Raw genomic sequence first — 24,370 nt, forward strand, 5'->3', positions numbered from 1 at the left:
AACTGGCTAGCCATACACAGAAAGCAGAAATTGGACCCCTTCCTGACACCTTACACTAAAATTAACTCCAGATGTATTAAAGAGTTAAACATAAAACCTAACACCATGAAAACCCTGGAAGAAAACCTAGGCAAACCATTCAGGACATAGGCATAGGCAAGGACTTCATGACTAAAACACCAAAAGCATTGGCAACAAAAGCCAAAGTAGACAAATGGGATCTAATTAAATTCCAGAGCTTCTGCGCAGCAAAAGAAACAATCATTAGAGTTAACTAGCAACCAATAGAATGGGAACAAATTTTTGCAATCTACCCATCTGACAAAGGACTAATATCTAGAATCTACCAGGAAGTAAAACAGATTTACAAGAAAAAACAAACAAACCCATTCAAAAGTGGATGAAGGATATGAACAGACACTTTCAAAAGAAGACATATATGAGGCCAACAAACATATGAAAAAATGCTCATTATCACTGGTCATTAGAGAAATGCAAATCAAAACCACATTGAAATACCATCTTATGCCAGTTAGAATGGCAATCATTAAAAAATCCAGAAAGAACAGATGCTGGAGAGTATGAGGAGAAATAGAAACACTTTTATACTGTTGATGGGAGTGTAAATTAGTTCAGCCATTGCGGAAGACAGTGTGGTGATTCCTTAAGGACCTAGACATAGAAATTCTGTTTGGCCCAGTAATCCCATTAATATATATCCAAAGGGTTATAAATCATTCTGTTATAAAGACACATGCACATGCATGTTCACTGCAGCACAGCTTACAATAGCAAAGACCTGGAACCAACTCAAATGCCCATTGATAACAGACTGGACAAGGAAGTGAGGCACATATACACTATGGAATACTATGAAGCCATAAAAAACGACGAGTTCATGTCCTTTGCAGGGACATGGATGAATCTGGAAACCATCATTCTCAGCAAACTGACACAACAACAGGAAACAGATATTTACTGAACATCTGCTCTTCCAGGCACTATGCGAACTGTATATTATCAATTATCTTTGATTCTCAAAAAGTCTCCTCAATATAAAGCTGATAATGGTAAATATTATAATATTTCTATAGTTGAGCTATATAAAATTGCCCAGAGGATTTTTTGACCAACTATTTTATAGGTTCAAACTAATATATGCCAGTAATTGGAGTAAATTATACATGCTGAATATGAAATTTAATCCTCTCAGCAATTCTATCATATTGTTTTACAGCTGAGGAAAGTAAACACCAAAGTGTAACTTGTCTAAGGTCAAATAGAAAATAAAGTGCTAAATGAGTATTTGATCTGCTTTATTCCTAAGCAATTACATTTTTATTACTCATGTCTCAAAAGCCACTTGCAAAAGTCAAATGAAACATATTTTGGAATGATGATATATGTTTACATATTCATATGTGTGTATATTTAAATCCACACTAAAACTTTTTCTATATGAATATGCACACTCTCTGTCACACACACACACACACACACACACACAAAACACTGATATCCTTTTCTTTGATAATATTTTCCCTTTGAAATGTCTCCTAAATTTTATAATAATTATGTATTTCCTATAGGGTTATCTTGCAGCTCTCTATAGTTCATCAATGAATAGTCCTTTCTTTATGATTTCAAGCAGTACACAACCCGATTTTAACAATTTAGCAGGAATCCTTGTGGAGATAAAATGTACATAATACAGTTGGGTAACTAATTCATCTTTTGGTCTTGATTATTTATTTGTTCCTGAGTTATGGTTATCTATCAAATTAATAATTCTATTGTTGTAGCCTTAGCCTATATCCACAAATTGCTAGCATTAATGATCAACACAGCAGAAAAGGAAATAAATTATCTTTGGAAAAAAAACAGCCTGAATAAAAGTTGTCTGACTGAATCCTTAAGTTTTCTGACGAGATCTGGAACGTTCAGGGTGATACGGCCATAGACTGAACCCCTGACTTTTCAGTTGGCTTTGTTGGATTGCACATCAGTTATGGATGGCAGTGAATCATTACAGAGAAATGAATATGCTACCATCTAATTGGCTGGTAAGTGCTCAAATTTAGCAACTCAAAAATTTTATGATCAATTTCTTACTAGACCCAATGTGCTTTAAATGCCTTTGAACACAATCATAGTTGATTTACTACATTTTTCATGGAATATAAGCTTTAAGTATCAAATAATTAGTTACTTTATGTTAAAAAGATGAAATACAAAGTCATACATTACGTAATGGGCAAAGCACATGTCCATCCTCACATTTTCATATAACTTTTGCAAACTTAATTTAGTAGATTATTCATCCTGTGAAATAATCATGGAATTCATCTGACTAAGTTATATGAGGCAGAATGTGTTTTAATGGGACTATGGTCATAGCAGATAACAGGATGTAATCAATATAGATAAATAACCATTTTCTTCTTTGTAAAAAATAAATAAAGATAAAAAAATAAAGAAGAGAAACACCTCTTTGAAACCTTCTGAATGTCCTTTCAAAAAGTTAAGTTTATTAATACAGAGCCCAGAACAAAGGACCCTGTACAATGAAATAAAATTGAGACTATACATAAATTATTTGACAGCAGTAAAAGCTAAGAACTTAATGATCTGGAATAGTCACTTAAAACTGTAAGATTCTAGAATAGACACAGCTTTGAAACATGAGTATAAATGAATGAGTAATGCGATCCAAAGCATAAAGATACTGAATGCTAATTTTAGAAGGATTCACAGCAGGTTGAATATATTAAACATTTTGTACAGGAAAAAAATATATTGATGTGTCAAAATTACATGCAATAAAGTATGAACAGCTGGTTCTCTTTTATTGGTTTTCATGAAAAAATGATTATATTCCATTGGTTAATTACTGACTAATTTATTTCCTAAATCCATTTGCTCACATTTTAATGTCCCTGAATACTTAGAAGAGGTCATCTTTTGCAAGGAAATGTGTTTGAAATGCTAAAGTTGTTATGATTACAAAATTTCCCCTTGTAATACCTTTTCAATCATTGGTTAAATATATATCACATTCACTTTTTTCCAAGACAAATTAAATAGCACCAAATAAAATAGGAACTCTTAGACAATACCAACCGTGATAACTGAGCACAAAAAAGCCACTTGTTGTGAAATCGCTGTGGAATTTGATTAGAATCTGATTTGAAGTACTGTAGACTGATTCCAAAGCGGTATTGCCACTGAACTGACCAATCTGAGGTGAATTTTGGTCTGGTCCATCCCTATTAAACAAGAGAGATCAAGATTGATTTTGGGAGTAGTTTTGAGCTAAGTTTAATAAAAGTATTGCATATACTTATATTGTATTGCATTACATCAATAATAAAGATGCAGGAAGCTAACCAATAAGTGTAAATAATATCGGTATATTTTATATCTATGTAGGTGACCACATGTTTTAAAATGTAAAGTATAAAAATAGATAACATTTTTACCTAAATGGAATGTCCTCATATTAGTTATAATTAATACATTGTCTTTGTTTTTTTTTACCAAAATGCTGATGCTTTTAAATGCTTGAGGTTTGCCCCTCTTTTATTTTCTTCAGCAACAGTCTTGAGAATCACAGACTGTTGAAGTTACAATTCTTAGAACTCCTACAGTAGTTCTGTTAATCAGTTGTTAATTATTAATTTGGACATTGTCTTTAATATGTTTTTATTTATTTATTTAGAGACAGGGTCTCACTCTGTTGCCCATACTGGAGTTCAGTGGCATGATCACAGCTCACTCTACCCTTGACTTCCCAGGCTCAAGGAATCCTCCTACTCCTGCCTCCCACTGGGACCACAGGCACATGCCACCATGTCTGGCTAATTTTTTTTATTTTTTGTAGAGATGGGGTCCCACTATGTTGCCCAGGCTGGTATTTGCGATGAAGTGATGCTCCCACTGTGGCCTCCCAAATTGCTGGGTTTACAGGTATGATTCTTTATTGACAAGACTGTAATACAACTAAATGTTATGATGGAAATCCACTGGTTATATTAAATAATTATAATTTGAATACAGTCTCTTAAATTCCAGTGGCTTTTATAAATAGAGAACTTCCATACCTTAAACTTAGTCTATTAACTCCTTGTTTTAGAACATTAGTTTAATAATATTTTTTAAATCTTGTTTTCACCTATGAAGTCTTTGTTCCACAATGTTTACAAAGTTCATGGGGCAAATAAGCCAAACCCTATTTCTCTTGTGTATCTCATTCTATAAGACACATACTGTCAGTCTCAGTTACTCACATCAATTCAAATATCAGATGACAATTTGTAACAGAAGATTGTGATATATTTTTATTCCAACCTTGTTCATCTGTACATATAATTGAATCAATCAATAACAACAGTCTTGACTTACCATACAGTAATGAAATCATATATTGGTTCTGTTTGAAGGACAGTAAAATTGATGTAGATGCCATTCCCAGGGGGTACTCTTACAAGCCAAAAACAATCTTGAAAGTTTGGATATTCATCAGGATACCCAGGAGAATAAATGGTGCCATTCATTGCAGTTATATTCCCACCACAAAGAGCTATGGAAAAAGTCACAAAACAAAATGTTTTTAAAAAATAACAATAAACTGACTATGGAGAAAAAGGCAAACATTTCACATATCTTAAGCATTATGAAATACATTTATGCTTTGTTTTTATTTCATTTGAGTATATAAAATGAAGTTGACAATAGCGCACAAAATATAATCAAATTTTATTTATTTTTCCACATGAGGTATACTAAATATTTGTTATTAATGATGACTAGATTAGTGTAAATTATCTTCTCTTCTCAATTTTCAAACATTTTATATCAATGCAAACACTTTAACTTTCATTTGCCTCTTACTATGTGTACGTGTAAGGCCTTATAAGAGGTTCAAAACCTTTTATTTCAAAGAGTTTTCTAGAGGAAAGGAACTCAGTAGCAGTATCTGGGTTAGTGGTTTATATAAGAATGACTTAAATGCATATGAACACACATGTACTCCTTCCCTTCCCCACACACATAAGAAAAGCTTTAAAGTGTGAATCAACTATTTTTTCACTCCCAATAGGAAAGATTAGGATTCCTGCCAATAATAATAAAATCGTTATTCATTACAGAGCCTTAGAGGTTTAAAAAAAATCTTCAGCTGAGAGACTATATATTTAGCATGCTATTGGAAGAGGAAGACAAGAGTGCCAAAACAACATTAAAAACAGACAATATCACCTAAAAGATAGCTTCAAGTTAGAAGCATACCTTCACACCTTGGAAGTGGATGATTCCAATTACGACTGACTCCGTGAAGGCATGTCAGAGCTGAATTTCCAATTAAGGTGTATCCTGGGAAACATTCAAATGAAATGGTTTGACCCACAGTAAAATCATTACCAATTACAAAACCATTTCGAAACGGGCGTGGATCAGGACAGCTTTGCAACTGATAGGCTGGAAAGACGAAAAAGAAAGACGTTTTTTCTTTCCATATTCAGGGGCCACAGATAGGGTACTACAGCAATTTTGCAACTTAACAAATAGATGTGATGCTATTTGTAGTTGGTTATAAATAGCAATTCAGGTTTATGATAAATGCTGTCAATGACCTGTAACATAAATGTTTTCTCATCTCTACAATTTTCATATTTAAAATGTTAGTACAATTCATAAAAAGGCACCTTCTTCACCTACCTGTGCAACTCAACTAAATTATGTTTTAATTAAAATGTAAACTCCTCTTACAGCTACAATTTTAATCGAATATATTCTAATTCTCTTCCATAGATGTAATTGCTTCTTGATTATGTTACAAGTACACAGAATGCAATAAGAAAATATGTATAAGTTTAATTCTGAGTCTTTTTACAGTTTGTTTTACTAATTGTTTTCTACAGATGACAATATACTTCTGTTGAGTTAATTTCAAAGAAGTTAATTTGTAAAATAAAGCACTAGAAAAAAACTTCATTTTAATGTAAAATAAACTCTGTACTTCAGTTATGTGATAATTTTGGCACTGCACTATAATTGCCTATTTATTTGTTCATACTCCTCTTGCTCTACATTCTGTATGAGATCACAGTTCCTGTTTGTTTTATCATCATATCTCAAAGCCTTGCCCATTGCCTTTCACAGAGTAGGTGTTAAATTAAACATTACTAAATAAACGTTGAACCTATGAACAGGGCCTATACTCATATAATATCAATATTTACAACTTTTTTATTAAGAACTTCAAAATTGTATTCTAATTAGTAAAGCTTAAATTGCTGAAAATCAAAGTCTACTTCCCTATTAACCATTAAAATTCTATATTCCCCAAATAAAAACTTACATTTGAATTTGAATAAATTATCATGTTGTTTGTTAAAATATAACTCAAATTTTTAGGACTAAAGGTTTCAGAATTAATGAACAAATTCTTTCCAACGTTAAGTGCTTTTATTCTTAGTCTGTTGTTTTCATTTTAATTAATATTCTACAAAAAATATATTAAGAAGAGCTCTCATTTCAACTTAAGGCAAATGTGTATTAGGAATTGATCACTAGGAGTTGGAATATATTATTCTATTAAATATACTCTTTCAATTTCTACTCCATGCTTTTTAGTTTAATAAATATAGAAAATAGATTTTAAGTGTTTAGGAGAAATGTCCTATTCTAATTTTATATACAATACAGTGGTACAGGATTATAGGGTCTGGAAGCAGGGAATCTAAGGCTGTCTAATGCTGACTTTCTCAAACTAAATTGAAAGCAAAACCCTAACTTTCCACATCTAAGTAACAAAAGGGCCAGAGGTAATTCTCTCTGCAAACTCTCCAGCTTTTCTGCCCAGCAGAAGAGAAATTGACCATCCACAACCAATCAGACTAATTGCAGGCCGAGTCTTCATTTGCACAGAAGTATAGCTTTGTAACTTTGTAGTGTTCTTACATTATGCATGTAAGTATAATACAAATTATAATAATTTCAGATCCATGCAATTTGATGTTTCAGACCTATATCTTAACTACTTTCAAATTTCCTTTTTGGTAGTTACTTTAGCAAATATTTATTGTGCTTACTGTTCTAGTTGCTTATGATATAACGAACAACCCAATTCCCTGTTCTTGCAGAGCTCAGATACGAAAGCATCACATAAGGTCCTTCAATAGTTAGGGCAGAGATGTAATAAAATTTTAGGTTATTTTGATTAAAAATTTCAGCCATTAGAACTAAACCTGACTATGTAAAATATCATCATAACTTTAAATATTTAATTTTAACAGACTATATACATATGAGATACAAAATATCATAATAGCAACAGCTAAAATGTACTGAGTAATTACTAATGATACAACACATCATTGAATATAGCTTACATGCATTTTATAATAAAATGTTCATTATAACTCATCTGAAAGGTAGTATAATTAACTCCATTATACACATGAGCAAATGGAGAGCAAGGCCGAGGTCACATTAGACAGAATAGGAAGAATCAACATTTGAACACAGCTCTACTTATGCCCCAACTTTTCACTCAGAAGAGACACAAATCTTGATCAAGGTCATGCAGTAGTTCTGTTTGAGAGACAGGTCTAATATAATATGATTATCAAAGTATTTATATTCTCATGGCAATAGAACAAATGAAGGAATGTCATATTAGCCTATCATTATAAAGAAAAAAATAATTTCACACAATACAACATATGAATACTTCAAAATATATTTTCAATATATTTAATATAAAAGCAAAGATAAATCTTTGTTGTCCAGCTGGCCTTGCTTATTTGCATGTCTTATTTAATTTAATTGTGTATTAACTTAAGACTAATATAATCCTTTTTCATGGTTAGGATTTTCTAAGGTATCAGAGAGACATCATTCTCCCTATATAGTTTTCAGAGAGTTGCATTGTTTTAAAAATCTTTCTAAATCAAAGCTTGACTTGGCTTAAGATTTTTTTTCTTTCTAAAAGAAGAATACAGAAAATAATTAGATTCAGTTAAATATTTCTAATAGCTGATTTGGAGTTAAATAAACTTTCACTTTTTATTATTTCTCTCACCTTGGTATACAATATGAAATCCTTGTTTGTTTTGTGAATAGTCACTGTGAAAATACAAGCTGGTTTCATGGGTTGTGCTGAATAAGGAAGATGGTATTTGAGGACCACTAAGCCGGCCAATAACAGTACTAGTTTCTGAGGATCCACTTCGTACTTCCAAATAATCATGTATGGTTTCCGTAGAAAAATTTACAAACTGGAGATGTACACCTGAAGAAAAAAAACAAGCATTATGATACTTTATTTGTTTTAACAAATTAAACATAAACATACACACACATATAATCACATCAATGCACTTAGATAGGTTTCCATTTAGGTCAAGAGGTATAATCTCAAGATCTGAGTCACAGATTTGCTTTCTTCCCAGGACAGCTAACTTTGCTAAGGTTCAAAATAAAAGAATCCTGCTCTCACATATCCACTGTTAGTTAAAAGGGAAAATCTTTCATTTCATTATAACATCACAATATGAAAAATGATACAAAAAAGTGGCTTTCTTGTACCCTTTAAATTACATCAACCAATTTTTAAAGGAAAAGGCCACTTAATAATTTGTGTTATATAAAAGGTCAATCTAAGATCAAAAATAATTGCAGATTTGTAATATATTAACATAGAGTCAATTGCATTAGAAATTATTCTTCACAGGATATAAATTAACTTCTCAGAAATATCACCTGTATATAATTTAAAGGGTCCTCTTTCAGTGTTTTGCTTATCAGAAAATAATGCAGGCTTTTATATAATAACTTAAATAAAATCTAGTGACTGTTGTCATATATGGTCATATTGCAATGTAATCCCAATATCTTTATAAGCATAACTAAAATATGAGATAGTGAAATGTCTCAGGGATAAAAAAATCTTTAAGTATGTTTGCTTAATTAATTTAACACTCAATTTTAGTGAATTTGATATTTTTCTTACTGTTACCACTCTCCAAATTATTTATAATAAAATCTGATATTCAGTGAATGTTTTAAGTTATTTATATTTGCTGTAAATGATATATATTACCTGCCTTATGTGATTTATATATGCTAACTTATTTAATTCTCATCATTTCATGAGAACAAGGAAGGTGGCTCACAGAGAAGTAAAACACATGTTGACTTTACACAATGACACAGTAGACTTGAATTGTAAACCGAGGCATTCAGACTCTTAAGATTTTGCAATTAATAACTACACTGGTGCCCCAAGTAAACTCACATCTTGTTACTAAATGATTTTTTTAGAGTCCCTTGGACAAATAAGTTTGGAAAATACTTAAAACATGCTTTAAAATATTAAATAATTTTCTATAAAATTAGATCAACTTCTTAAAACTTTGGACATCTACCTTAATATGTGAAGATGCAAGATGTGCATTTTTGTTTATATTTTTAACTGAGACCTTTTATTACAAACCATCTTTTCAAGAATTGTTTCATATACTCATGAACAAATGTTTCTTTAGCTGTTGAAATGTAATTTTTTATTTAAAAAATATATGTGCTGTTTAAATACATTGGATTTAATATTTGATTTAATCAAAACGCAAAGAAAACTGTGGTTATTAAAATGTAATCAAATATGAAACTCAAGTTTTAATAAAGTTGGTTTTCAAAATCAAGAATTAGCCAGAAATTGAAGATGATGTTATAATGAGACTATTGAAACTATTTTTAATAATTTGTTTAAAATAGTTTATTTAGCTACATAAGCTACAGTGGCTAGTGAAAGACATGTAGAATAGCCATACTGGTTCAGGTCTGCTGTTCATTTACACCAGTATTCTATCAGTGGACATAAAAGTTGAATACAACTTCAAATTTAGAGTTTCCACATTTTAGCCAAAATGATCCTAAACAGGATTGTAAATAGAAAGTCCCCCAGCATCTTTCTCTCAATAACCTCCTGGTCTCCCAAAACCTCAGGCCAGTCACACAGTGTTCACGCACGTTTAAATTTTTTCAGCTTTCTCATCTGCATCTTTTTACTTGTCACCTTGTTTACCTAGAATTCTTCCACACTCCCTGCAGACTGACATTCTCTGGTGGACTGACTCTTATCCTTTTTTTTTTTCATTTTATTTAATCATTTATTTATTTTTTTAGAGACAGGGTCCCCCAGGCTGGAGACCAGTGAAATGATCATAGCTCACTGTAAATTCAAACTCCTGGACTCAGTCAGTCCTTCTGCCTCAGCCTTCTGATTAGGTGGGACTTACAGGGGGGTGCCTCCATGTCTGGCTAATTTTTTGCATTTATAGTGCAGACAGAGCCTCACTATGTTGCCCAGGCTGGTTAATCATCTTTAAAGCTAAAGTTGAAGCATCACTCCCTCTGTCAAGATTTTTCTGCATTTCCTGTTCTAGTCTGATGTCCATTTTAAGTGCAATCCTGTACTCTCTAGTTACACTGTATCATAATAATACATTTTACTATCTCCTCATTATGACTATAACTTATTTAAGGAAAAGCTTTACCATACATTTTATCTCCAGCACTTAGCAGTGTCTGGAGTATAATATATACTCAGTAATTTTTTGTCAACACTATGATTTATCTGTTAACTTTCATAAAACATTTAAATATTAACAGTGTAAATATTTAATCGGAGGTTGCAGATGCTTACTGGGTGGTGAGATACCTAAGTTCAATCCTCAATAAGTGAGATAGTACAGAATTTCTTAATTGCTCTAAAACCAACTGGTTTGAGTTTCAATGAGTATCTATTTATACTAGTCTTTTGAGATTTAATGAACATGTGTACCCTCAATCGAGCACTTCTTTTAGTGCATTTATAGACCCATAGGATCTGCAAAAGCTGTAAGAGAGTACATTAGTGATGTAAGGGTAAGGAGAATTTATTAAATGCAATATATGATGTAATGTATCTAAAACACTGGGAATTATGTTAAAATTAGGAAGGTCTTATAACTATTTGCATTTAAATCTAATATTTAAAAATTTATAGTACTTTTAAAAATAAAATCTGATTTACTTACAAAGAAAATGGGATGAATTCAATGGATTACTAGAAAATAATAACTGTCTGATTTGATTACACCAATAAGAAAAGAGTTACAAAAACAATGTACATAAAATTTATGTTGAATTTATTATTTTTACACATATCTAACTCAGGGTATAGCCATACATATCAACTGAAAAATACTATAACTCTATATATATCAATCTATACCTCTCTCTAATTCTAAAATGTCCTTGCACACTGTTGGTGGGAATATGTGTATTAGTACAGCCATTATAGGAAACAATAGGGAGGTTCCTCAAAAACATTAAAAATAGAACTATCATATGCTCCAACAATCCTGCCACTGGCTATATGTGCAAAAGAACTGAAGTCGGAATCTTGAAGAGATTATCTTCAATCTTGTGTTTTTGCAGCCTTATTCACAATGAATAAGATTGTGGATATGGAATCAACCTAAGTGCTCATCATCTGATGAATTGATAAAGAAAATATAGGATATATACATAATGAAATACTATTCAACCATAAAAAAGAAGGAAATTCTGTCATGTACAACAACATGGATGAATCCTGGAAGGCATTATTTTAAGTGCAATAAATCAGGCACAGAAAGACATAGCACATAATCTCACATGTGAAATCTGAAAAAACTGAACTCAAAAGTAGAAGGAAGAATGGTAGTTATCAGGTTATAAAAGAGAGGAGATTAAGGAAATGTTGGTCAAAGGGTGCAAAATTTCAATTACACAAAAGGAGGAAATTCATTGTACAACATGGTGACTACAGTCATTAACAACATATTGTGCTCTTGAAAATTGCTAAGAGGGATTTTATGTGTTCTCACTACAAAAACTAGTTGAGGTATTGTATGTTAATTAACTTGATTTAGTTCTTCCAAAATGTACACATATTTCAAAATATGTTGTACATGATAAATATGTGCAATTTTTGTCAATTAAAAAATAGTAAGCAAATTAGAGTAAAAAAAGAAAATGTCCATATACTTTCAATTATTCAAGTTCTCCAAGTGAATAGTATTTGACTTAAGCAATAATTATTTAAATTCCACTCTTCAATTTACATAACTGAATGTATTCCTAAACTAAACTGTAATTTGTGAAGATTATATAAAGTCTTATCCAATACTGACATTTATTTTAAGGCTACATTAATAAATATTGAAAGCTCTTTCACGCGTTTTTAATACACATACCAAAACCTATGGGTAGTTTTATTGTCCATGTGCAGTCTAAACTGCTGGGATAGTTTCCAGGAAACCCAGGACTGAGGATCACACCACTGAAATCTGACATAGCACCACCACACTGAGCTGCAAAATAAGAGAAATCCAAAGTAAACCAGAGTAGAGGAATAATTTACTGTGTTAAACAACGTATTAAAATCATTTCACATTTTTAAGACTCTGAGTTAAAGCTGTTTGATATCAATTTGAATATTGTCAACGTTCATTCACTATACACTAAGAATCAAATATAATCAACACATTTTCTAAAACAGCATAAAAACACATCATCCTTCCTTCCTCTGAAATAAGTGCATGCTAAATCAATTATTGCATAAAAGTAACAGTTCGTGTGCAGTGAATGTAAAGGAACAAAGACATGTCCTTTTCCACAGTGGGCACTTTGTTTCTCTTTCTCAAGTAGTCCTAGCAATGTTTTGAATCATCCCCAAAATGACATAATTTACAGTAAAATCAAGCCAACCACTTCAGCTACTAAGTATTATATTCAAGAGGAAATCATTTTCACAACCTTCCCTCCTTTCCTCTTTTTGTGAGAGGCCCAATAAAGAATTCTAAGTAAAATATTGGTTTCAATTAATGTATGAGAAGTTTACATATTACACATTAGATATGGCCTTATTTCATCCTAAAAAATTCAAGACAAAGAATATAGAAGTACAAATAAGCAAAATGATGCACATAAATTTGATAATTTAGGGAGTTCATAAATGTACTTGTTTTGGAATCCCTGTTATACAGGTTTACTATCGATAAGCTAAGCAAAAGCTATAAGACCAGAAATTTACTCAATTTTTAATTATAATTAGGTATGCTTGAGCATATATTAAAGAGCAATTGCACTCTAGAAGTCCATTCTTTCCTTTAAAGCACATTTTTATCATTTCATTCTTAGATGAAGAATCGAATTTCATGGCTACAAATGAAGTTCAAAATTTACCTATATAGAACACTTATTTGCAACCTCATTTCTTGCCAAGAGTAGTAACAGATAGCTACACAAACCTCCAGTTATACATAATAAAGGCGAATTCAGTCGGAATTTTAACAATGCTGTATACAACGTTCAATAACAAGTTTGACAACTACCCTTTGCTGTGTGAACTGAATAAATTGTGTCAAGCTGATTTTACTAGGGAAAAATACATATTCTTGGAGTCAATCTGCATATACACCTTTCATCAAATCTGTGATTATAATCAGGCTCTAAAGATAGATCCATATGCTTTTTCATGCATCTGAAATCTCAGTTCATTCACCCTTAAACCAAACCAATTTTTAACAAAGTTAATATTTACCAATTCATTTTCCTAAATTCAATTGTACACACATATGCCTCATAAAATCTGATAATCAATGAGTTGTAAAAACAATATTTTGGTCAATAAAATATTTTTAAAGTTTCTGGCAAGACTACACTTGCAGGTTTGTTTTGCTTTCTTCTGAAATTTGAGTAAAAGGCAAGGAGTATCTTTTACTTTCTTGCCTTCACAATTTCAAGTCTGAGCTGTTCATTGTCCTTCTAATTCTGTTACTTTCTATCCCTTTAGATATGATCTGGAAATCCTGTCCTCTGCATTGACTACCCCTCTTTCAGGGTAAAAAATACCAAAATCAAAAAAGAAAAAAGAAAGAGAATATAGAGTAAACAGTTAACAACAACAGAAGAAAAATTATGACAAATAATTAAAGACATATAAAAAAGGATACCAAAGAATGCATCTGCCTTCAGCAATTTTTTCGTGTCTGTTTCCTCAGTATCTCTGCAATCTCAACACTCATATGCTGTGAATAACAATTCTGTGTGTGTCATCAGAGGCTTCATGTAGACTCTTTTGTGTCCCATTATACTCTTTTTGATAGGGACAACCATACCTTAGCCTTCCAAAATAAAATCAACTTCTGTTCTTCCATCTTAGTTGTCTCTAATATCTAAAATAGCACATGAATTTTCCTATTTTCCAACAAAATATCTGACAGATTGCTTATTTTCTAATTCACAAGGCTGTAGCCTTGTTTTCTGATGACTAGTGTTTTAAGTCATTCTCGGAATCAGCCTCTTGCTTTCAGCTTCTCCTTACAATATTGCTATTGTATCACTGCTAAATATTAATATTCTATCACATGTAGTACAAGCTTATTGTCCCAAATTCATAAAACACAAGAAAAGGGTACAAAGGAATTAAAAATGGGCCAGGTGAGGTGGCTCACGCCTGTAATACCAGTACTTTGGGAGGCTGAGGTGGGCAGATCACCTGAGGTAGGAAGTCTGAGACCAGCCTGAACAACATGGAGAAAACCCATAGCTACAAACATACAAAATTAGCCAGGCATGGTGGTGCATGCCTGTAATCACAGCTACTCAGGAGGCTGAGGCAAGAGAGTCACTTGAACCTGGCAGGCAGAGGTTGCGTTGAGCTATACTGCACCATTGCACTCCAGGCTAGGCAACAAAAGTAAAACTCCAACTCAAAAAAAAGAAAAGAAAAGTAATAAAAATGATCTCTAATTCCACCACCCACAGATAATACGCTTACCTTTATATTACTTTTATTCTCTGCATACATACATGCATACAATAAAGGCTACATGTTTATAATGAATAGGATCATGCTATAACTTAACTTTTTACATTTAACTATATATTGTAAACTTTGTCCATGTCATTAAATATTCCATTATAATGTCCACTTCTTTTTTGTGAGTTAATTCCCATTTACTGAACCCCTAAATTACTGCCCATTTTTCATTATAACCTGGCCTGTTTCAGGTTCAGTGCTGAGCACTTTAAATAAATTATCTCATTTAATCCTCACAAGAAGCCTGTGAAGTAGACATCATTATCTCACTTAACAGGTGGGCAAACAGAAACTCAAAGAACAATACATCTGCCATACATGGTTATTATACTTTGAACTGAAATTTGAATATATATATACACATTGGACATCAAAGCCTGCTAAGTTTTCTAAATGGTTACATATCAATTTATCCTATATAATAAAGCTTAATTTTTCTAATTTAATTTACTATATAAATGTAAATTTAATCAAAATACTTTACTAAAAAAGTGTACTTTAAAAAAAAATTATTATATTTTATTTCTCTTTCATCCTGTCTAATGGAGCTGAGAAAATTGGTAATTTTTTAAGAATAACTGATGCAAGCAATATAACAAGATGGGAACTGTCCTGTAATACGAGAGTGGTATTTAAATTGGTATAACCTTCTGAAGGCAATTTGATAATATTTACAGAAGGTTTTAAGCAGTCCTCTTTAGTGACATAATTAATCTCTTTTGGAAAAAATATAACAAAACTATTAGAACTGTGCTCTAATTACACCATTAGATGTAATTATAATAAAGATAAAATTATGAAATACATAATGTGAAAAAATATATAATTTATAATATCAAAAGAAAAAAAATAGACATTTAACAAAAAAGAAGTAACTGCACAAATTAGACAATGCTATGTGTCATGAATCAAAATGCAAACATTTGCTTCAATTGTAGTTGTTGACATTTCAAATTTTACTTTAAAATTTTGATTCAAATTTTGAAAACACAATATAGTATGAGAAATTCTTGCATGTTAATATTAAAAAGAAAAACATTACAATATATATAGTAGTATTCCAAGCCTTTATATTAATTTGTTTACTAAACACCATATATTGGACCCCTATTTAAGATGAGAAACTTTCCAGGCACTAGCAATATGGTAATGAATGAAAGATCTAAACTCTCTGCTTTCATATTAGCAGAAAAAAACATATTTATTTTATTCTTTGTGTGCTTTTATATTCTCAACTTTTATAATCAATTGGATATATACATAAATATCCACACCGCACACAATATATTTACAACCAGCATTATCAGTACACATGTAAATGTTCAAAATTGCATTACATATATATGAGGTAATTTTTAAATTGGTATAATATGCATTTATAAATTATTCATAGTACCTTAAAAACTTCCCTTTTAAAAAATCATCCAATTTAAAGTCTGAGTAGTTCCAAAGTATTTTGCCGATTAAACACATTAACACTCTCTAACATTTTTCAGTACTCTTCAAAAAGAATTTTGTACATCATATGTAAGTGTTATTGACTTAATTGTGTCCCCTGAAAAATTTATATCTTGAAGTCCTAACCCCTAATGTGACTGTATTTGGAGACAGGGCTTTAATGAAGGTACTTAAAGTTAAATGAGGTTCCAAGGGGAGGATCTTAATCCAATAGGACTGGTGTCCTTTAAGAAGAGGAAAAACACCAGGAGCATGGGTGCACAAACCAATGACCATGGAAGAGATAACATCTCCAAGCCAACAAGAGAGATCCTTAAAAGAGAGCAATCTTGAGCCGGGTGTGGTGGTTCAGGCCTATAATTCCAGCACTTTGGGAGGCTGAGGAGAGTGGATCAAGGAGTTAGGAGTTCAAGACAGCCTAGATAAGATGGTGAGACCCTGTCTCTACTAAAAATACTAAAATTAGCTGAGCGTGGTGGTGGGAGCCACTCTGACTCAAAAAAAAAAAAAACAAAAACAAACAAACAAACAAAAAACGAAGAAGAAAATAGCAATCTTCTAACACCTTGTTTGTGAACTTCTAGCTTCCAGAACTGTGAGAAAATAAATTTCTGCTTTCAAAACCACTCAATCTGGAGTATTTTGCTATGGTAGCCCAAGCAGAGTATATATAGTACAGGTATGGTCATTGTGCAGTGTTAAGTCACACAAATCATGTACTCTGTGTGTGTGTGTGTGTGTGTGTGTGTGTGTGTGTGTGTGTGTGTGTGTTGTTTGCTTGTTTTGGGGTTGGGCTCTTTCTCCTACTCAGAAAGAACTGTCTTCCTCCTCCATGTGTCTTAATTACACTTATTATCCAAAACTGTGAAAACCTAATAGGCTGACTATGTTTGCCAATGAAATTCAACACCAGTCTTACTTTTAGTCAACATCAGTCTTACTTTTCTAAAATTCCATCATGTAGTTAATGACATAATTTAATACTAAATTATTTGATAATTCATTTATTTTATTTCTAGTACTCCAAATGGTAAATGAATATTTTAAAGATAGGGATCATATCTCACATTACTTTCTCATACTCTGTAGAGCCCAGTATATTAATACCAGCACACAAATACAAAAAAAGAGGAAGAGGAAAAAAAGCATTAATAGAAATAATTTGGAAGCAACATTAAGTTAGGGCAAAAATGTGGGCCTGCACTTTCAAAGTATCCAAGTTTCCTTTCAATATGTTCCATATCTTGACTGTCACCACTAAAGACATCTCATGAAGTGTCATACTCCCTTTGTTAGATACTTTAGATTCCTTATCTCTTCTAGCTCAATAGGAAGCAATAGAATATTTACTCATTTTTCTATTCAATGAATACACGGAGAAAACACTAGGAATTTGTTAAAAAGTCTTAATTTCACAGCTTAAGTCATCCATTGATATTGAAGTTGAGGAAAAATAAAAATAAAAATTTTAAATAAGAAAAAACAAAGGTGAAATATTTTCCTCAAAAAGTCATTTCCATAAGACCTGATAAAAGGCAAACTATATGTTTCAAAATCATGATATGGAGTATGAAACTTTAAAACTTGATGAAGGTTATAAATACTTTAATATAGTCTTTGGACTTACCTAAACAAATTGGGATTGGATAATTCCATCTTCTTACTGGTCCTGGCATACATGTAATGTGAGAGTGACCCTACATAAGCAAAACAATGCAGTTCAGAACACCTATATAAAAGTTTAAAATTATTGTAGCATCATCAATTATTATTATAAAAACAATCTTAAGAACATGGCTTTATTTTTATACACATATTTACTTTTACGGAAATCTTAGCATGATTAATGTAAGAAAGGTGATTATACATACCTATAATAAAATGGAAAAAATAACTACATGATATTGGTAGAAAAAAATAATACTTCATATCACATTAGAATTGTGGTTTTAATATTTTTATAACACAATATGTTTTACTAAGCTACTGCAGTGATTGTACAAGTGAAAGGGTCATATACATGGTGGTTTATAATAAATTGCTGTAATACACAAGGTGAAATAGGTTAAAGAATAATTTTTAAATTGTTTCATAAAAAATTAAAACAAGTCAAAGTATATTAAATTTTATATTGAAATATAATGTCCTGAAAAATCTGATTGTACTTCTGAGATTTATAATTTGTGATACAACTATAAAGACTATCAATTATTAATTTTTAATTTTGCTTTCTCTGAAGAATTTATTTATTTAATATGTGAAATAGTATCTTCCTTAACTTTTTATCTTAATGGGTTTATTTTTAAGGTAATTTTTATGCTCTTATAAACCTGAGGTCCTCCACAAAAATATTTAAAAAGATCAATATAAATACAGAAAATCAGAATATGCATTGCAAATCCGCTTCTTAAGCAAAATATACTTGTAGTAAATTTTCACTAATTTGGAAAATGTATTGTTATGGAAGTTTCATTCAGTGTTTTAAGTAGCACTTCCTTTTATTTTCAAACTCTAAAAAATCCAGGAATTCAGTTATCACAATACTATGTGAATAGAGACAAAAATAGAGATTAATTTTTACTTTCGAAGTAAAGCTTTTAATTTAATTAATTAAAATCAAGGAGAAAGGACTTCCCTAACTTACCTAATTTTGACTCAATATCATTTTTGGTTACTTCAAAACAAAAAAATTTAGTCCATTCAAGCAATTTTTCTCACGTGTACCCTTTTGACTTAAGACTACACTATGCAAACCAGGATCAATGTTATAAAACCTGTGGCTTGTCAATCATTTTTAAAAAAATATTCTGAAAGGGCAATGAAAAGCAAAACCACAATTTTAAAACAGACATACCTGAAGAGAATATCCTTGATCACACTGAAAGGATACGACATCGCCAACCATATATCTGTCTCCAATTTTAATTCCACTGCTAGGAGTTTGTGGTTCAGGACAGGAATCCAAACCAATTGCTAAGAACATTTAATGATAACAATTTAAGTAACTTTCAAATGATAAATGTGTAAGTTACACATATTAGGTTGCTGAAATCGAATATCAGTGTCTCATCAAAGTAGATACTATATTGAGACTCAGAACTTTTTGTGAACAAGATTTAACTGTAGATGTTAAGATCAATCCACATTTGAACACCATTATAAAGCTATATTTTTTAAATTTTTACAGCACCAGTCATTGAACCAGCTGTGTGACTATACCTAAATTGTATTTTTAACTCCAGGCCTAATTTGTCTTCTACTGTAAAACAAAAGTAAAAATTTCTGAAAAGAAAATCCCCACATAAAAATTAAAAATAATTTTTATGATAATAGAATGAAATAATACTTTAAAACATTCTTAGCAAAACAACTAAAAAATTACTTCCTATTTGTCTCCCTTGCTTGCCTCTTTCTGCTTCCACTCTAAATAGGCTTTTAAATTTATGAGGTACATTTTTATGTACTTCTTATATGTAAAATTTTTAAAATATAGTTATAAGTGGAACTTTTCTTTCTCTGAAGATACTATAATCAGAAAGGAGAGGACAAGCACAGTGGCTCATGCCTGTAATCCCAGCATTTTGGGAGGCCGAGGCAGGTGGATCACCTAAGATTAGGAGCTCAAGACCAGCCTGGCGAACGTGGAGAAAGGACTTTCCTAACTCATTCTATAAATACCACTATCAACCTAATACCAAAACAAGGCAAATTCTTTATGGTATGCTAAGTATAAAATCATGTTGCCAGTGAAGAAAGATAATTTGACTTCTATTTTTTCCTCTTTGGATGTCTTTTATTTCTTTCTCTTGACTGACTGTTCTGCCTAGGACTTCCAGAAGTATGTTGAGTACACAACAAAAAAAGAAAAATACAGAATAATATTCCTGATGAACATAGTTCCAAAAATCCTCAGCAAAATACTAGCAAACTAACTCCAGTAGCATATAAAACATTAATTTACTGTGATCAAAAAGGATTTTTCCTGGGATTCAACATTGTTTCAACATATGCAAATCAATACACGTGATTCAGCATGTAAACAGAATTAAAAATAAAACCATATGATCATTTCAATAGATGCAGAACAAGCTTTCAACATCCCTTAATGATAAAAACCCTAAAGAAATTATGCATCAAAAAAAAAAAACACACATTTCAAAAAGAGCCCCATATATGACAAACCCACAGCTATTATTATGCTGAATGGGCAAAAGCTGGGATCATTTACTTTGAGAAGAGAAACAAGACAAGGATGTTCACTGTCACCACTTGTACTCAACATACTTCTGGAAGTCCTAGCCAGAGTAATCAGGCAAGAGAAAGAAATAAAAGGCATCCAAAGAGGAAAAAAAGAAGTCAAATTATCTTTCTTCACTGGTAACATAATTTTATACTTAGAAGATCATAAAGAATCTGCCAAAAGGCTCATGAACTGATAAACAACTTCAACAAAGTGTCAGGATATAAAATCAATGTACAAAAATTAGTAGCATTTCTATACACCAACAACATCCAGGCTGACAGTCAAATTAAAAATACAATCTAATTTACAATAGCCACAAAACAAATAAAATACATAGTAATACACCTTAAGTAAGTAAAAATATCTCTACATGGAAAACTACAAAACACTTCTGAAAGAAATATCAGATGACACAAACAATGGGAAAACATTCCATGCTCATGAATTGGAAGAATCAATATCATTAAAATGGCCATACTTCCCAAACCCATCTACAGATTCAATACTATTCCTATCAAGCTACCAACATCATTTTTCACAGAATTAGGAAAAAAATACGCTAAAATTTATATGGAACTGAAACATAACCCAAATAGCCAAAGTAATCATAAGCCAAAAAAGGAACAAAGCCAGAGTTATCACATATCCTACTTCAAACTATACTACAAGGCTACAGTAACCAAAACAGCATAGTATGGTCCAGAAACAGACACAAAGGTGGATGAAGTGGAATAGAGAACTAAGAAATAAAGTCACACATCCACAGCTAACTGATTTTCATCAAAGTTGATAAAAACAAGCCAGCAGGGAAAGGGCTCTCTTGTTAATAAATGGTCTAGAATAACTGGCTAGCCATAGGCAGAAGAATGAAAATAGACACCTACCTCTCACTGTATACAAAAATTAACTTATGATGGATTAGATATTTAAATAGAAGACATCAAACTTCAAGAATCCTAGAAGAAAATCTAGAAAATACCATTCCGGACATTGGCCTTGACAAAGAATTTATGACTACATCCTCAAAAGTAATTGCAACAAAAACAAAAATTGACAAGTAGGATCTAATTAAAGAGCTTCTGCACAGCAAAAGAAACAATTAAAAGAGTAAACAAATAACCTACAGAATGGGAGAAAATGTTCACAAGTTATGCATCTGACACAGCTCTAATATCCAGAATGCATAAGATACTTAAACAAGTCAACAAGCAAAACACAAATATCCCATTAAAAAGTGGGCAAAGGTCATAAACAGACACTTCTCAGAAAACATGAGTGACCAACAAACATGAAGAAATGCTCAACATCAGTAATCAACAGAGAAATGCAAATCAAAACTGCAATGAGATACCATCTCACACTAGTCACAATGGCTAATATGTAAAAGTCAGAAAACAACAGATGTTGGCAAGGCTGCAGAGAAAAGGGAATGTTTATACACTGTTGTTGGGAATCTAAATTAGTTCAGCCACTGTGGAAAGCAGTTCGGAGATTTCTCTAAGAACTCAGAACTACCATTTAACCCAATAATCTCATTACTGGGTATAGAACCAAAGGGGAAAAAAAATCATTCTACCAAAGACCCATGCACTCATATGTTTATCACAACACTATTCACAGTAGCAAAGGTGTGAAATCAGCCTAGGTCCCCATCATCGGTGGACTGGATTTAAAAAATATATAGTATATATACACCGCTAAATAATATGAAGTCACAAAAAAAGAGTAAAATCATGTCCTTTGCAGTAACATGGATGCAGCTGGAGGCCATTATCCCAGGAGAATTAATGCAGAAATAAAAAAAAAAAAAATACCACATATTCCCACTTATAAGTGGGAGCTAAACATTGGTAGACGTAGGGATAAAGATGAAAACAATATGCACTTGGGGTTACTGGGTAGGGGAAAGAAAGAGGAAGGCAAGGGCTAAAAATCTTTGAGTACTAAGATGGTTTGGCTATGTTTCCTCCATATTCCAATTCCCACGTGTCCTCTCCCACAACATGTGGGAATTCTCATCTTGAATTCCCACTTGTTGTCGGAGGGACTTGGTGGTAGGTAATTGAATCATGGGGGCAAGTCTCTCCCATGATGTTCTTCTGATGGTGAATAAGCTTCACAAGTCCTGGTGGTTTTAAAAAGAGGAATTCTCCTGCACAAGCTCTCTCTCTGACTGTTGCAGTCCATGTAAGACAGGACTTGCTCTTCCTTGCTTTTCACCATGATCATGAGGCTTCACCAGCCTCGTGGATTCAATTAAACCTCTTTCTTTTGTAAGTTGCCCAGTCTCAGGTATGTCTTTATCAGTAGCTTGAAAATTGACTAGTACAATAAATTGGTACCACTAGAGTGGGGCATTGCTGAAAAACTATTCAAAAATATGGAAGCAACTTTGAAACTAGGTAACAGGCAGAGCTTGGAACAGTTTGCAGGGCTCAGAAGAAGACAGGAAAATATGGGAAAGTTTGGAACCTTCTGGAGACTTGTTGAATGGCTTTGACAAAAATGCTGATAGTGATATGAACAGTAAGTTCCAAGCTGAGGGAGTCTCAGATAGAGATGAGGAACTTGTTGGGAACTAGAGCAAAGGTGACTCTTGTTATGTTTTAGCAAAGAAACTGGCAACATTTTGCCCCTGGCCTAAAGATCTGTGGAGCTTTGAACCTGAGAGAAATGATTTAGGTTGTCTGAAGGAAGAAATTTCTAAGCCAGCAAAGCATTCAAGAGGTGACTTCGGTGCTGTTCAAAGCATTCAGATTTATAAGAGAAGCAGAGTACAAAAATTTGAAAAATGTTTAGCCTGAGAATGCCACAGAAAAGTATTTTCTGAGGAGAAATTCAAGCAGGTTGCATAAATTTGCATTAGTAATGAGGAGTTGAATGTTAATCCCAAAGACAATAGGGAAGATGTCTCAAGGGCATATCAGAGGTCTTCCCATCATAGGCCCAGAGGCCTACAAGGAAAAAGTGGTTTCATGGGCAAAGCCAGGGTCTCCATGATGAGTATAGCCTGGGGACTTGGTGACCTTCATGCCAGCTGCTCCAGCCATGGTTGAAAGGGACCAATGCATAGCTCAGGCTGTGTGTTCAAAGGGTGCAAGCCTCAAGTCTTGGAAACTTCCCCATTGTGTTGAGCTTGTGAGTACACAGAAATCAAGATTGAGGTTTGGGAACCTCTCCCTAGATTTCAGAAGTATAGAAATGCCTGGATCTCCAGGCAGAAGTTTGCTGCAGGGGCAGGGCTCTCATGGAGAACCTCTGCTAGGGCAGTGCAGAAGGGAAATGTGGGTTCAGAGTCCCTACAGAGACTCCCTACTGAGGTACTGCCTAGTGGAGCTGTGAAAAGAAGGCCACCATCCTCCAGACACTAGAATGGTTGATCCACTAACAGCTTGCACCATGTGCCTGCAAAAGCTTCAGGCACTCAATTGTAGCCCATGAAAGTGGCCAGGAGGGAGGCTGTACCCTTCAAAGCCACAGAGGTGGAGCTACTCAAGACCATGGGAACCTACCTCTTACATCAGAGGACCTTCATATGATGTGGTACATATACACCACTAAATAATGTGCAGCCATAAAAAAGAGTAAAATCATGTCCTTTGCAGCAACATGGATGTAGCTGGAGGCCATTATCCCAGGATAATTAATGCAGAATAAAAAACCAAATACCACATATTCTCACTTATAAGTGAAAGCTAAACGTTGGGTAGACATGAGAGACATGGAGTCAAAGGAGATCATTTTGGCACTTTAAGATT

The 24,370-nt window shown here is 32.5% G+C and overlaps 1 protein-coding gene across 6 annotated transcripts in view; it reads right to left on the bottom strand.

Annotated features, from left to right (window-relative positions):
* The window catches only part of CSMD3 (CUB and Sushi multiple domains 3), a 1,251,170-nt gene that overhangs the window by 110,979 nt on the left and 1,115,821 nt on the right, over window positions 1-24,370 (bottom strand). For all 6 annotated transcript variants that reach the window (XM_017498748.2, XM_017498749.2, XM_037727955.1 and 3 more), the window contains 7 exons: window positions 19,224-19,342; window positions 17,997-18,066; window positions 12,282-12,398; window positions 8,084-8,293; window positions 5,287-5,475; window positions 4,402-4,579; window positions 3,121-3,266 (listed from right to left, as the gene is read on the bottom strand). In XM_017498748.2, coding sequence (XP_017354237.1) covers window positions 3,121-3,266; window positions 4,402-4,579; window positions 5,287-5,475; window positions 8,084-8,293; window positions 12,282-12,398; window positions 17,997-18,066; window positions 19,224-19,342 — 1,029 coding nt within the window. The remainder of the gene's footprint in view (window positions 1-3,120; window positions 3,267-4,401; window positions 4,580-5,286; window positions 5,476-8,083; window positions 8,294-12,281; window positions 12,399-17,996; window positions 18,067-19,223; window positions 19,343-24,370) is intronic.

This window comes from Cebus imitator, unplaced genomic scaffold (assembly GCF_001604975.1).
Source record: "Cebus imitator isolate Cc_AM_T3 unplaced genomic scaffold, Cebus_imitator-1.0 Scaffold250, whole genome shotgun sequence".
Lineage (NCBI taxonomy): Eukaryota > Metazoa > Chordata > Mammalia > Primates > Cebidae > Cebus > Cebus imitator.